General features: G+C 41.7%; 1 protein-coding gene across 1 annotated transcript; it reads left to right on the forward strand.

Annotated features, from left to right (window-relative positions):
- The first annotated feature begins 390 nt into the window (after positions 1-390).
- shprh (SNF2 histone linker PHD RING helicase) lies at positions 391-14,045 on the forward strand. Its single transcript, XM_072365136.1, has 30 exons — positions 391-509; positions 1,756-2,349; positions 2,663-2,792; positions 2,922-3,140; positions 3,387-3,465; positions 4,434-4,584; positions 4,756-4,858; positions 4,948-5,207; positions 5,300-5,941; positions 6,112-6,363; positions 6,454-6,532; positions 6,604-6,767; positions 6,884-7,140; positions 7,338-7,459; positions 7,695-7,783; positions 8,028-8,120; positions 8,247-8,354; positions 9,582-9,724; positions 9,811-9,984; positions 10,160-10,222; positions 10,308-10,533; positions 10,809-10,946; positions 11,195-11,296; positions 11,418-11,489; positions 12,033-12,221; positions 12,336-12,428; positions 12,516-12,602; positions 12,903-13,081; positions 13,296-13,376; positions 13,488-14,045. The coding sequence occupies exons 2-30, from the start codon at positions 1,765-1,767 to the stop codon at positions 13,582-13,584; spliced, it is 4,977 nt and encodes a 1,658-aa protein (XP_072221237.1). The 5' UTR covers positions 391-509; positions 1,756-1,764; the 3' UTR covers positions 13,585-14,045.
- Positions 14,046-14,238: the final 193 nt, after the last annotated feature.

Here is a 14,238-nt window from a genome sequence, read left to right on the forward strand (position 1 = left end):
CCGCGACCCGACCGACTGATTAAGCGGGTATAGAAAATGGATAGATGGATGAATGAAAATGGCATGGCCACAAAATGAATAAAACAGTAAAACTAAGACTCTTTGCTTGAAAAACGACTGAGGACAAATAAGAAATATTTTCTAAACTCTCGTTCTGAAAGTTGGTTGGAAAATTGTCACAGAATTTGAATAAAATACTGAAATAGATCAAGAATATGCGAGAGTAAGCGCTTAATACTACTTTTTTTATAATCACAGGTAAAAATTGTGTTTTAAATCGATAAGTTAGGATAAAATCTGGGATTTACTCTCTAAACAAACGCCAAGCTTTTTGACGCCTTTGACGTCACACGACAAAGCGTGTGACGTCACTTCCTGTATTTAAAAATGGCGGACATCAACAGTGCTGTGTTTTGAGCGTTACAGTGTGATTATCAAGAGCTACTTCAACATGAAACGACTTCTGAGACAGCGATAAAAGCCAGGGTAGCTTATGAGAGGCTCTGAAAGTAAATATGCTTCTTTTAGTTTTGTTCTTTTACCGTCAAACAGTAAAATATGCAGCGTTGTCTGAAAGTCTCATTATGTTTCCGTGCTCAAAGGCTGTAGCGCGGCATTATTTTTCCCAGATAAAACACTTTCAACGAAAGAATTAAGCAGATATTAAAACAGCTACTTGTAAGCCAGCGCACATATAAATAAGCTATAGTCGCTCACTAGCAATTCATTTTTTAATAAGCCAAAGCAGCGGTGATAAACAAAGATATAATCTTCACTTTACACGAGTTTTCCTCGTTGTGTTGTCATAGACGTTTAACACTTCCATAAGAGATGTCTCTTTTTCTTCATGCACAAGCAGTGTCATTAATTATTTCAAACATTATTTAAATTTTTTTTTTTAATTTGTTATACGCCCCTATCGTGTGAAATTACATAAAAAGGTGGTGAGTTGCTCGTCTTTTAAAGGGATCACTTAAGTTAAAATAGCGCAAAGACAACAGTTTGAATGTTGAGACTTATTCCTTGAAACTTTTGTAAAAATATGTACACCGTCCTTGTTTGATCCCAAGAACCCTTTCAAAAAGGGGAGCAACATTTTGGATACAAGTATTTGTAATACCACAGAGGAGCAGAGCCACTGATTTGCTCTGTTCATCCTGGCAGGCCTGTGGAGAAGAAATGTATCCAGTTGACTTTGTGTCCGTCAGTCCACCATTGTGTAGGAGCTGCAGCTCTATACCTACCTTTGCAGATAAGATCAGATGTGCAAGCATAACAGAAGTCTAACTGTCCAGAAACGCAACATCAATACTGCGTATAGTGCTTTTGGAGAACTGAGCCGCAACATCACAGAGTATTCGTGCTACATGAGAAGTATTATGGCTGTAACTGTTGCCAAATTATGCGAGACTCAGTCTGTATACCACATTATTGTTCTCTTGTGACTTTTTATTTCAGACAGGTTCTCAGCTTTGTTTTACACTAAATATGTGTTAATTAGTGAATTAATGAATTAATTTATAAAGTCTTGCAACATACTGTTTGTACGTAACGTATCTGTATGACGAACACATTGTTGACATGCTAAAATATTGATGTTAGCAGGCGTAAAATGAATCCTGCTGAACCCCAGGTTATTTGATCTTCGTCTAATAAACGTAAACTTTTCATGCATGCTCTGGATTTATTGATAAATGCATTCAAGGTAGAAGTATTCTTTAGATTAACATGTTAAAACTGCCGGTCCCTGTTTAGACTTTCACCATGAGTAGCAGAAGAAAGAGGGCCCCTCCTGCGAGGGTGGATGATGAAGCCAAGAGGAGGCTGGAATGGAATATGCTGGAGGACCGCAAGAAAGAGGTGATCCAGGAAGATGACCAGACTCCGTCCTGTTCCATTCTTTCAGTCGACCCCAGTCCCAGCAGCACTTTTCTGTCTGCTGCAGAGGACGCCACAGAGGCTCCCTACACCCACTCTGTCCAGTCTTCAGAGGAACTTCCTGGCACCTCTTCAGATGTCACCTTTGCCTCAGCCTCTCTGACACTCACGGTGTTGCCTTCTTTCAAGCTGGGCCACATCTGGAAGGCCCTCGTCGGGGAGTTCAGCCTCCGGCCTTCTTGGCTCCCATCTGACTCTGAGCAGAGAGTTTTCACGCTCCACAGAATGGGTGAGCAGCTCTGCCTCAGTTACAGCAGCTGTGATGACAGCTCAGGACTGCAGTGGAGGCCCGATGAGGACAGTTGTACCACAGAATGCAGTCTCCGTCGGATCCCGCTGGAGGACCTCGATTGGCTGCAGAAGAGGAGGGTGGTGCAGCTCCTTCACCAAACACAAGAACAGACAGTCAAGGTATGAGGGTTTTTCTCATGGGATAGAATATTGATAATGAAGTATGTAACGATGGTAAGGTTATTTACCCCTTTCTTGTAAGGTTTTTAATGTAATGCTTCAACCATACTCAAAATAATTATATTTTTGAAAGTTTTTAATACATGTAAAGAGGACCATAAGGCCTTGAACACAATCAAATGGACCAAACAAATATCAAATCAGGCAAAGTCTTGATAGTTAGTCTGATGTAGTGTTAGAATATCAAACAATTGAAGCTCACTGTGTTAAAAATTACATGCTAGCAAAGCTGTTGATTTGCTCTATTTGGCAGGTGGGAATTTACCTTCTGGAAACCGGGCTTGGAAAGCCGGAGTTCCTAAGCGAGGGAAGTGCTCGTCTGAAAAAAGCAAATCAGCTGATGCAGAAATTACTGGAATATTTTTACGATTTTATCATTCCTGGTAGGTGTCTTTTTGTTATTAGTACCATGACAGCTTTGCAGTTAAAGCAGAATGTGGCTCAAGCATAATCACAAACAGTCCCCCCTTTCATCATGACAAAAATATTTGGCTGCTGTTTTTTCCGTGTAGAAGTTGTAGAGAATGAGGAGGAAGAATGTGACACTGACCTGGAGAGGCAAAATGTGGAGGAGCTCTATGATTATATCAGACATCTGCACCAAAAAGAGAGCCAGGAGGTAACCTATGATGTCCAGCACAAGGCTCTTATTCCTGTTCTCAGGCCCTATCAGAGCCAGGCTGTCAACTGGATGCTGAGGAGGGAAAAACATAGGAACACTGCGCATAAAGGTACACTTGAAATGTTGAATTTAATTTTCGACAAATGGTTATAATCCTCAGTTTGAGCCTGAAACATTCAAACAGAGCTTGTTTTTTTTTCTTTTTTTTTCTTCTGATCCATTGACATTTTTATCACGGATCACAACTTTTGAATGAATGCGGTTTTTAAAGAGACTGATGAAGTGACTCAGTGAAGATCGTGAAAGTAAAGCTATGAAATGTAAAGATTTTTCAGGATTTTCTCTTTCTTTACAGAACAATTGCTGCATTTCCTGTGGCGGGAGTTGGTGACCTTGTGTGGCAAGAAGTTGTTTTACAACCCCTTTACTGGCTGGTAAGAGCTCAGGATATCTCTTGTGGTAGAAAAAGTCACTTCATCTGGAGACATGCGCATTCTGCGCAATCTGATTACAAATGGGCATTTTTTTTCTTTTTCTTTTGCTCAGTTGGAAGTTGAAAATGACATTTTACTAGCTGTCACCGAAAGCACCACCAGAGGCTTTGGTCAGTTCAGGCTGTTCCACATATTTATGTGACTTCAGTAAAACTCTATAACATATAAACATGCATCACTGGAGAGCTTGCAGAGATCTATGATTAGCCCTTTTCTCATGTGTGCCTAACAGGGAGTTCAGTACAAACTGTCCATAGTCGAACTGCAGACAGGGGAAATGTAAGCAACTGAGAATAAAACTACCAGTCAAGAACTTCAGTTGGTGTGTTAGATGTGTGCCAGTGTGAGCCAGTGTGAGCTCCCAGACTATGTGCTGTTTGCCTCATACATGGTAATGATGTGCGATAGGGGTTATTGAGAACTACCGATCTTAAAAGAGGCAGAAGTGAGAGGGTCATTCCATGGCCAGAAATGGGTGAGTATGAGTGCAGGTGGAAATTCATGATTAAAAAAGGAGGTTTCCGTGGTGACACTTTGTGTGATTTTGATCAAAACGTGTCACAGACTTGTGAAAAAAAGGGCATGTTATGTCTTCTTTAAGTTAATTTAAATCAGTGCCCAAAGTACTTTATAATCCACTGCCCTCACTATCAGCAGTTTTTGTGCATTCTATTAAAGCTTTTCTCTGTTCAAATTCATTTTTAAACGAAAATTTTCACTCTTGCACCAGTGGCAGTGATGTTAAAAGTTGCTATCGCAAAAACAACAAAACCTAAACATGGCAACACATCATGAGTGATTCGGAGGCTGACCCATACAGTTGTATAATTTTGTAGATATACATATCAATACTTGAAGATATATGGATATTTTTCCCCTTGTTTGTTTTGTTTTGGTTTTTAATTCAGCTTAATACGAGAATTTCCGCTGGCTGGTGTCGAGTGGCCTGGTGGGATCCTAGCTGATGAGATGGGGCTTGGAAAGACGGTGGAAGTTCTGGCGCTCATTCTGTTTCATACCCGGCAGAACCTGGAGCAGGAGGCGCTCACTCTGCCTGTGGTGAGGACCGATGGGGAGCTCCTGTTTTTGTGTTAAATATAAGGGATTCCTTCTATTTCTGATGGATGATTTAATATTACATTTAATGTGCTCTGAAGACTTTGCATGAAGTGAAATCTGAGGTATATGATGGTATGTATTTTCATAATGATTCATTTCTTGGTTTCACAGGGGAAGTCTGTAAATTACTTTGTTCCTCCCCGTCCATTGGAAAGAAAGAAAGCTGTATTCTGCAAGTCTGAGGCTCAACCGAAAATAAAAATATCCTACCCAAGTATGTCACTCCCAGCCATCTCAAGCAGTCCTCATAAGTGCTTAAAATTTGATTCACATTTCTCGAAATCTTGTTTTTTTTTCCCCCAGCTGTCCGTGTCATGCTGCTCACTGCGATAAAGGAGATGCGATCTGGCAAAGGAGCCTCGGTCAATGCTGTGTTCACTTACATCCGTGCCACTTACGGCTACGACCTCTTGAAGAATCGCAATCACATTAAGAAGACGCTGGCAAAACTCATAGATGAGGGCATGGTTGACCGGGTCAAAGGCCGGGGTTTGGCAGGGTCATTCAAGCTGGGAAAGAACTACAAGGAAACAAAGAAAACATTAACAGGAGCATCCAAGTCTGTAAGGATAAAGAGCTCCAAAAACAAATGTTATATTCTACAAGTAATTCTCTGTTGTCTTGTGTAAGTTTGAAATGTATTTATCTTTGTCAGAACTCCAAGAACACAGAGAGCGCGCCCAGGAAAACGTTTCAGAGGCGAGCAAAGGAGAAGGCTGAAGCAGCTCTGCAGAACTCTCTGTCAGAGGATCAAAGAGATCTGAGTCCTGCGTCTGACTGTCCTGTAGCAGAGGAAATTGAAACAAAGGACTGGGCTGAAAGTCAGAATGAGAAAGAAGATCAGCCAGAGGACATCTTGGGTGCTTCCGCTGTGTCGTTGCAGATGTCTCAGGGTGAAATTGATCCGGAGACACGGGACACGCCCAAAATGGATGATCTACCTGAAGACAAGGTCTTACAGCTCGATTCACCTGAGGAGACAGAAAACCCCACTAGAGCATCTGTAGTCCCCTTTAACACCCCTGATTACCGCTTTGAGTGTATCTGTGGGGAACTGGGCATCGTTGACTACAAGGCCCGCGTGCAGTGTATGAACTGTCAGCTGTGGCAACATGCAGACTGCGTAAACTATAAAGAGGAGAGCCTTAAAACAACACCTTTCTACTGTCCTCACTGCCTGGTAGCCATGAAGCCGGTGTCCACTGGTGCCACACTCATCATTTCCCCAAGCTCCATCTGCCACCAGTGGGTGGAGGAGATCAACCGGCACATAAGGTCCTCCTCCCTACGGGTGCTGGTGAGAGACGAGATTAGTTTTTTTTTTAATGTTACATTAGTGCCAAGTGTTTGGATGTTTGTTGTCAGTTACTTCATGTGAAATGATTTTGCTTTGTAACAAAATGCAACACCTTTTGATGTTTTTTTTATCACATTTCCACCTTTACTAATACATCTTCTTCCTATCAGGTTTACCAGGGTGTGAAGAAACATGGATTCATCCAGCCGCGTATGCTCGCTGAGCAGGATGTGGTCATCACCACCTACGATGTGCTTCGCTCTGAGCTCAACTATGTTGACATTCCCCACAGTAACAGCAAAGATGGACGCCGCTTCCGCAACCAGAAGCGCTACATGGCCGTGCCCAGTCCTCTGGTGGCTGTGGAGTGGTGGCGCATCTGTTTGGACGAGGCTCAAATGGTCGAGTGTCCCACTGCCAAGGTGAGTTGGAGTTGCATTTGGGATTTTCTCCTTTTTTTTTTCATTGTTCGTCATAATTGTTTTTTATTCTCTTATATTTTTTGCAATCAGGCTGCAGAAATGGCTTTACGTCTCGCGTCTGTCAACCGCTGGTGTGTCAGCGGCACTCCTGTCCAAAGAGGTTTGGAAGGTAAGCTGAAAACAAAAACCTGACAGAAAACTTGACAAAAGGTTCCATGCTCAACTGATTTTGCTTTCCAGATCTGTATGGCCTCGTACTTTTTCTTGGAGTTGACCCATACTGGGTGAAGCATTGGTGGGACCAGCTGCTTTATCGCCCCTATCGACGTGGAAACTCAGAGCCTCTGTACAACGTAATCGCTCAGATATTGTGGCGATCAGCTAAAAAAGATGTCATCGATCAGGTAGGATTAGGATTTAGAAGTTCTGCTTGTCTGTGAGCATTCTGAACTCTTAATTACCAGAAAGTAAGACTTTTTGTGTATTTTCCTTCGTTTTCCGTCTTCCTTTTTTTGTTCAGATTCAGATCCCTCCTCAGACAGAGGAGGTGCACTGGCTTCATTTTTCCCCCGTTGAAGGTCACTTCTACCACCGGCAGCATGAGGTCTGCTCTCAGGACGCTCTGGTCAAACTCAGGAAGATCTCAGACTGGAGCCTTAAACTCGGCAGCCTCGACCGCCGCACCGTCAACACCATCCTTTACCCGCTGCTGAGGCTGCGCCAGGCCTGCTGCCATCCACAGGCTGTGAGGGGGGAGTTCCTGCCTCTGCAGAAAAGGTAGACATAAGTGGTCTTTTCTCAAAAGCAGGTGCACCAGTTCACTAACAATCTAGACTAAATAGAGTATCACAGGAAAGGTAAAGACCCTAGCAACCTTTATGTCAGTAATAGAGCTTGCAGTTGTGTTTATTTAAAGCTGTAATTAGCGTTGGAGGATATGTTAAGTGGGTTTGTCTGTGTTCCTCTCCTCCCAGCACCATGACAATGGAGGAGCTCCTTAAGTCCCTGCAGAAGAAATGTCGAGTGGAGTGCGAAGAAGCTCACAGACAATTGGTGTGCGCTCTCAATGGCCTGGCTGGAATCCACATCATCAGAAGTATAAAACCCCCTTTCTATGCTTGTGATCCCTTTGCCTTCAGTTTCCCATGGGAATCAGTTCAAACAAAACACAAGCCATGATCTCATCTTGTCTCCCAACACTTTTTGTTTTGTTGGAGTCTGAGTGAGGCGACTCATACGTTGCCGCCATACTTTGGTTATTCACACAGCCCATCTCGTTAACCCTCCATGTGATTCACACAATGAGTTACTGTGGCCTTTTCCACCTGCAGATGAGTTTGTGGAGGCAGTCGAGATGTATAGAGAAGTGCTTCGTTCATCAGAAGAGCACAAAGACAGGCTGAAAACAGATTCATTACAGGTACACGGTCCCCTGTTCATGTCTCTTCTTTGAGTTTGAAAGGCTTCACTGCTGCAAAGAGGAGCCCAAATAAAAGTTTTCTAAAAGAAAAATGTTCTGATTGTGTGAAATCGTACTGAAACAATTACTTTTAAGTTCATAAGACAAAGTCTGTTAGTTCTATTCCTGCGTTTACATGTAGCAATTTTATGCAAAACAAGTCATTTTTGATTATCTCCATCTTTTTTCTGTTATGGTAAAACAGAGGCTTCATGCCACCCACAACTTGATGGAACTGCTAAGTGCAAAGCATCCTGGGATTCCCCCGACCCTGAGAGATGACCGACTAAGTGAAGAGGTAATTCAGTCAGAACACATGCATTCCAATAATGTAGTTCATTTTGTAGATGAATCCTGATTTTTTTTCATTTTATTTTATTTTTTAAGAAATTATCTGCTCTTACTATTCTCCGTATGTCTATAGGCCGAGCAGTTGCGACAACACTATATGACCAAATACAACTCCGAGGTGGCGGATGCCCACCAGGGCCTGCAGCCTGTGCTACAGAACATCAAAGAGCTGAAGCGAAAAGTGAGAACTCCTTTACTTAAAGGAAAATTGCTCTCTCTCTCTCTTTCTCTCTCTATATGTATATATGTATATATATATATATATATATATATATATACATATATACATATATGTATTAACAGATAATCAGAAGTAGGAAATATTTTACCTTTTGGAGACCAAAGTATTTGGGATCAAGTTGCTGTTAAACTTGATTAAAATTAATTACATTTATTCCAATCAGAGCTTATAACATAAATATTTGTATCAGTTACTTTCAACTGAAAAAAAGTATACCTGGAAATAAGAGCAATGACTCTCTGCTATGATTTACACTTACCGTAAATTCTAGACTATAGAGCGCACCTAGGCCACACCCTCTAATTTTAAAAAGAACTTCCATTTTGTACATGTATGGGCCGCACCTGATTATAAGCCATGGGAGTCCACATTGTAATATGAGATATTTACACAGAAATATGTTTGTTACATGTGAGGATTTTTAAACTTTTAATTAAATGTCTATGGTAACATAAACAAATACATACTGCAAATGCTTTTTTTCCTGAACAGTGCCTGAAACATCGATGCTTTTTACCTATCGGTAACGCACAAATACGTGGTGTAAATGCTTTTTTTTTTTAAAACAGTGCCTGCTGATTTAAAAAAATAAAAATAAAAAAAGGCACTAGCCTACTAGAAAAGTCATTGATAGGGTGAGTACAAATAACCAATTTACAATAATTTAGTAGTGTAAGTGTGTTTGATTTATCGTACAATTTCATTGGACCACTACTATTTGTTCATTTTATTGGTCTAATGTTACGAGGCAAAATGTTTTCCGTGGCATGAAAAAAAAAAAGAAAAAAAACATATATTAGCCACACCGTATTATAAGCCGGTGCTCAAGGCCTGGGAAAAAAGTAGCGGCTTATCGTCCGGAATTTACGGTATTTTGATGTCCCCTCACAAAAATCACCTGTAATTAAGTGCCAAAGAAGATATCCAGCAACAAAGACACTGCACTTGGTGACATTCTTGATTACTCATTTTTAAACAATTCATATTTAGGTACATAGTGTATAGGGTTAGGATTAGGATTATCTTGGTTATAGGTCTTTTGGAGTGTTTGCAATTTGTTTTAACGTCAAACGGACCTGTATTAGGAATGGTGATTAAGACAGAACCCAAAACTTATTTGTACAAATGCTTGAAAATACAAAAAAAACAAAAAACTTTTGTGTCAAGGTCAACCTGAATTCTCCCTGGTGGTTGGAAGTTATTCAGAGGGCAATCCGCTGCTCAACCGACGATGATCTGGTGGTCCGCGTAAAGAATGAGCTGACGTGCAGCTACAAACAGCAACCCAACAAGCTCTCTATGGCAGACAAGTAAAACACGTTTTTTCTGAAATGTGGGGCCAGAGAGCGTTTAAGCTGAGGCCATCGGGCTAATAACAAACCTGGCTTACCTGCAGGTTTCGTGACGCCTGCGGCCTGCAGTTTCTACTCACCACGCAAATGCAGGATCTGACGAAATCGCAAAAGACTGTGCAAGATGCAGTGAAAAGCCTCGAGGGCCCGGCTTCGAAAAAAGTAATAGATGAAGCCACCGTTTGCCACCTGAGGCCAATGCGGCTGCCGCTCAACAAGTAAGCCGTCAGCATTTAATCAGCGTTCTCTTTGGGAGTTTTAAGCCTGGTATAATGAAGTTCCTAACATTTTTCATGTGTTTTATAACCCTCAGCCACTCTAAATGTCTTTTTCTTTTAAAGTAACAGCTCAGCCTTTTTGATACATCTATTATCGTCTCTTTTCACATTGCAGCTGTGTTTTTTGCAAAGCAGACGAACTGTTCACTGATTATGAATCCAAGCTGTTTGCTCACACGTAAGTAGAGCCGTTCCTTTCATTTCATCAGACCATCATTCGGATTGATGACACTGACTGACTGACTGGGTTATCTGCTTGACAGGGTGAAAGGCCAGACGGCCATTTTTGAAGAAATGATCGAGGACGAAGATGGGCTGGTGGACGACCGCCTCCCCACCACCAGCCGTGGCCTGTGGGCAGCCAGTGAGACTGAGCGCACTCTGAAAGCCATCTTGTCTTTTGCCAAAGTCAAACGCATGGACTCGGAGCTGGTGGAGGAGGGAAACACTTTCATGGAGCTCTTTGAGAACTGGAAGAAGGAGTACAAGGTTTGTATGCTTACCTGCAACACAAAAAGCACAAGTAATGCGATTCAAGGTGTTCATCTTCACTGTTAAGACTCAATAGCTTGAGACAAAATGACATAAAGCATTTAGCATGAAGAATTTCTTCATTTTAGAACATTTTACTAATACTTAGGCATTGGAGTATGAGGCATTTTGTAAGTTTTGTCACATATGAGCACAAATTTTTATCCTTTTCTTACTACATTTCGTATTTCCTAAATGGACCATAATAAAAACCGGCATTTGTCTCCCGTCAGGTGCTGCACGAGTACTGGATGGTGCTGCGCAATCACGTGTCAGCCATCGATGAGTTGGGCATGGCCACTGAGAGGCTGCGTGTGCGTCTGCCTGACGAGCCGAAACCCAAACTGCTGCACATCATAGAACCGCATGAGGTGAGTAACAAACTGCGGCGTATTTGAACTGCTACTGCACCCAAGTAAAAGATCCTTTATGTTAGCCTTGATGACAAGAATAGTTTGTTATCAAGGCTTTTTAAGAGACAAGAGTCCATACTCAACATTAGCTTTACAAATGTGAAACACTTTGTCTATTTTTACTGAAAGTTCTCTTAGATGTGAAATACTGCTGGGGCTGCTTTTCTCACATCCCTGATCTCTGCTCTCGGGGGTTCTGATCCCAGGTGGAACAGAACCGAGTCAAACTTCTGAACGACCAGGCTGTGGCCAAGTCTCAACTCCAAAAGAAGCTCGGGCAGTTTCTGTACCTCACAAATCTGGAGAAGGTAATTTTCATACTGGACAGTAAAGAAGTGGCACTTGAAATGTTCTCGTTTCATTTATAGAAGTGATCTCAAACTGTGTGGCTTAACCCGTCTCTGTACAACATTTTCCCCTTTATTCCAGTCGCAGGACAAGTCTACTGGAGGGCTGAACCCAGAGCCATGTCCCATCTGTGCCCGGCCCCTGGGGCAGGAGGTGAGCATCGATTGCAGGTTGTATAAGTGCTCGTGTTAATCGTGGCTTTTGCTCATAATTGTCTCTACTATACTATTTGAAACAAAATACTACTACTACTATTTGCTACAAAAACATTTCTCTGCTAAAAGCGATGTGCCCGAGTTACCCAGGAAACCAGCTGTTCTGATATTTGCCTGACTGCTTTTTGAGTTGCTTTCTTCATTATGTGAGTTTTAAAACAGAAACGGGAAACTTGCAATTATTGAATTTGTCATTTTTTTTCTATTGTTCCACCAATTTTAACTTATAATTTTATCTTCAATTTGAACAAATACTGTTCAAATTCTATTTCTTGCCTGTAAGGCCAGAAGACGTTTGCTCCAAACTGTTTTTTTTTTACCTATTAAGTCCCTTTTATAGACATCAAAGATATCTCTCCATGTGTTATGCACCAGGGAGCAAATTGCAGATGACGATTAACTGGAACTTTCTTTGTTTTCTTTCATCTGTTAGCTGGCTCATAATTTACCTCACTGGTTTCTTGTTCTCTCTCTTTTCCAGTGGGCTGTGCTGACTTGTGGCCACTGCTTCTGCAATGAGTGCATTGCCATCATTGTGGAGCAATACAGTGTGGGTTCCAGGCGGCGTGCCATTAAGTGTGCCATTTGTAGGCAGACTACGTCCCACACGGAAATCTCCTACGTGTTCACTACACAGTCATCCAGTCAGGACCAAGACATCCCAGTCAAGGTCAGTCAGCAGCGCCACTTTCATGTGATACCGGCAGATATCTGGTCTGGTCAGGATGCAGGTTTTGGGATAAGAGTTTCCCACAGCTTTGATAACTTGCTTTTCCTGTCTCAGGGAAGCCACTCAACCAAAGTGGAGGCGGTAGTGAGAACACTTAAGAGGATTCAAGTGAGCAACCCGGGTGCCAAGTGTCTTGTCTTCTCCACGGTAACTGTAAACCATGTCTACTCTGTAAGATAGGGGTTTATTTTGGTGTGGATCTGACCTGGTTTGTCTTTTGTCTTTTCTGAACAGTGGCAGAGTGTCCTTGACATCATCGCTAAGGCCTTGTTCGACAATAATATGGAGTTTTCGCAAATCAATGGAATTCACAAATTCCAGGTTTGGTTTTGCCGTGTTTCTAGATCTACATGTTGAGTACCACATCTGCAAGTGCACAGCTGCTTTTTCATTTGGGATTTCTTTGTTTTATTCTACAACTATGCAACTTTATTTTTTTAAAGACTATTCAATTAGCTCCCGGCATGCCGTCATAAACACTCTCAAAGACTCTTTCAGACACTTGCCTTGGCTGTTGAGACTGAAGTATTGTTGGTGTTGACATTTTCTGGACAGCTAAATAGATTAATGCCAGAAATGTGTTGATCCAAATCTGACGGTAATCGTGCGTTACTTTTCCAGGAGAATCTGAGTTCTTTCAAGTACGACAAGAAGATAAACATCCTTCTCCTTCCTCTTCACACTGGCTCCAACGGGCTGAATATCATCGAAGCAACACACGTGCTGCTGGTTGAGCCAATCCTCAACCCAGCCCACGAGCTTCAGGCAATAGGCAGGGTGCACCGGATCGGACAAACCAAGTAAGCAGCTGTTGAGTTTTCAACACAACTTTTCTAGCAGTTTAGACCTGCATATGTGGGCTTTGTTTTTTAACAATGATAATGTTTTTAAGCGCACAACAAAGCAATAGAAATGCTGTTTAAAGAGTTGAAGATACTGCTAACTGATGACTGATTTGTGAATTTAGATTAGTCAGCTTTATTTAACTTGATTTGTGTTTCCTGTGCCTGTTAGGCCAACATTTGTTCACAGATTCCTTATAAAATCCACTATTGAGGAGAGAATGCAAGCTATGCTGAAGACAGCAGAAAAAAGGTCTGTGCAAAGCGAACTGTACTTTTTGATTGTTTCTGATTGAAAACATCACATTCAGGACGTGTCGGGCGGTAATCTCAAAGTGCCAATAAAGTCTGTTTTAAATTCCAGTCACACCAGCACAGCCATGAAACACTCTGAGGCCGCCGTACTGACAGTGGCCGACCTGGCTGATCTGTTTACTGAAGACACCGAACCTCTGGAGTAAATCTGCACATGGAGGGATAGGAGCTGAGGAAAAGCAGTGAAAGAGAGCTCGTTCTTTACACACGAGTGAAAGAACTACTCTGATTTTGCACATTCCGTGTTTTTATTTTAATTTTATTTTTTTTATAAGCATCCCGAATGCATTTCCAGGAGGATATTTTAGCCAATCAACAACATGTAACGACATGTTTCTTAAATGTATTTGCAGTCAAATTTGAAATCTTTTGTAGCAGATGTATTTGGGTCACTTGTGGTTATAGTTGTTATTTCCTAATTCAATAACCGTTTAAGCATGTTTTTCTTTTGACAGGACTGTACAGTGTTGTTGTTGTTGTTTGTGTTTATCTGCTGTTGTTACGTGCACCGATATGCGACTTCACTGTACAACCAAGTGGAGGAAAATGGGTTTCAATACAGAAATCACTTACAACAATCAGGAAATAAAAGTCTGTCAGTGACAAGCCGTCAGCCTGTATAAATAGTTATTTTTGACCACCGCTTTTATTTATTGTGTTAAAACGGAAACGGGGAGGAAGCCATCGATCTGCATTCACCTCTGACCCAAGCTCGTCTTCACCTTTTTTAACAACAGAAGATTTTCTTGTTTTGAAGCTGTTTGACTGTTAAAACAATGCCAGGCAGTGCGGTGAATGAT

Source organism: Leuresthes tenuis, unplaced genomic scaffold (assembly GCF_036924035.1).
Source record: "Leuresthes tenuis unplaced genomic scaffold, fLeuTen1.0.hap1 SCAF_15, whole genome shotgun sequence".
Classification (NCBI taxonomy): domain Eukaryota; kingdom Metazoa; phylum Chordata; class Actinopteri; order Atheriniformes; family Atherinopsidae; genus Leuresthes; species Leuresthes tenuis.

Bases quoted from the DNA above. Each gene is read 5' to 3' on its own strand.
- shprh (XM_072365136.1), top strand. From the start codon at position 1,765: ATGAGTAGCAGAAGAAAGAGGGCCCCTCCTGCGAGGGTGGATGATGAA. The intron at 12,603-12,902 runs GTTTGGTTTTGC...TTACTTTTCCAG, and splicing joins ATGGAATTCACAAATTCCAG to GAGAATCTGAGTTCTTTCAA. The intron at 13,082-13,295 runs GTAAGCAGCTGT...TGTGCCTGTTAG, and splicing joins CACCGGATCGGACAAACCAA to GCCAACATTTGTTCACAGAT.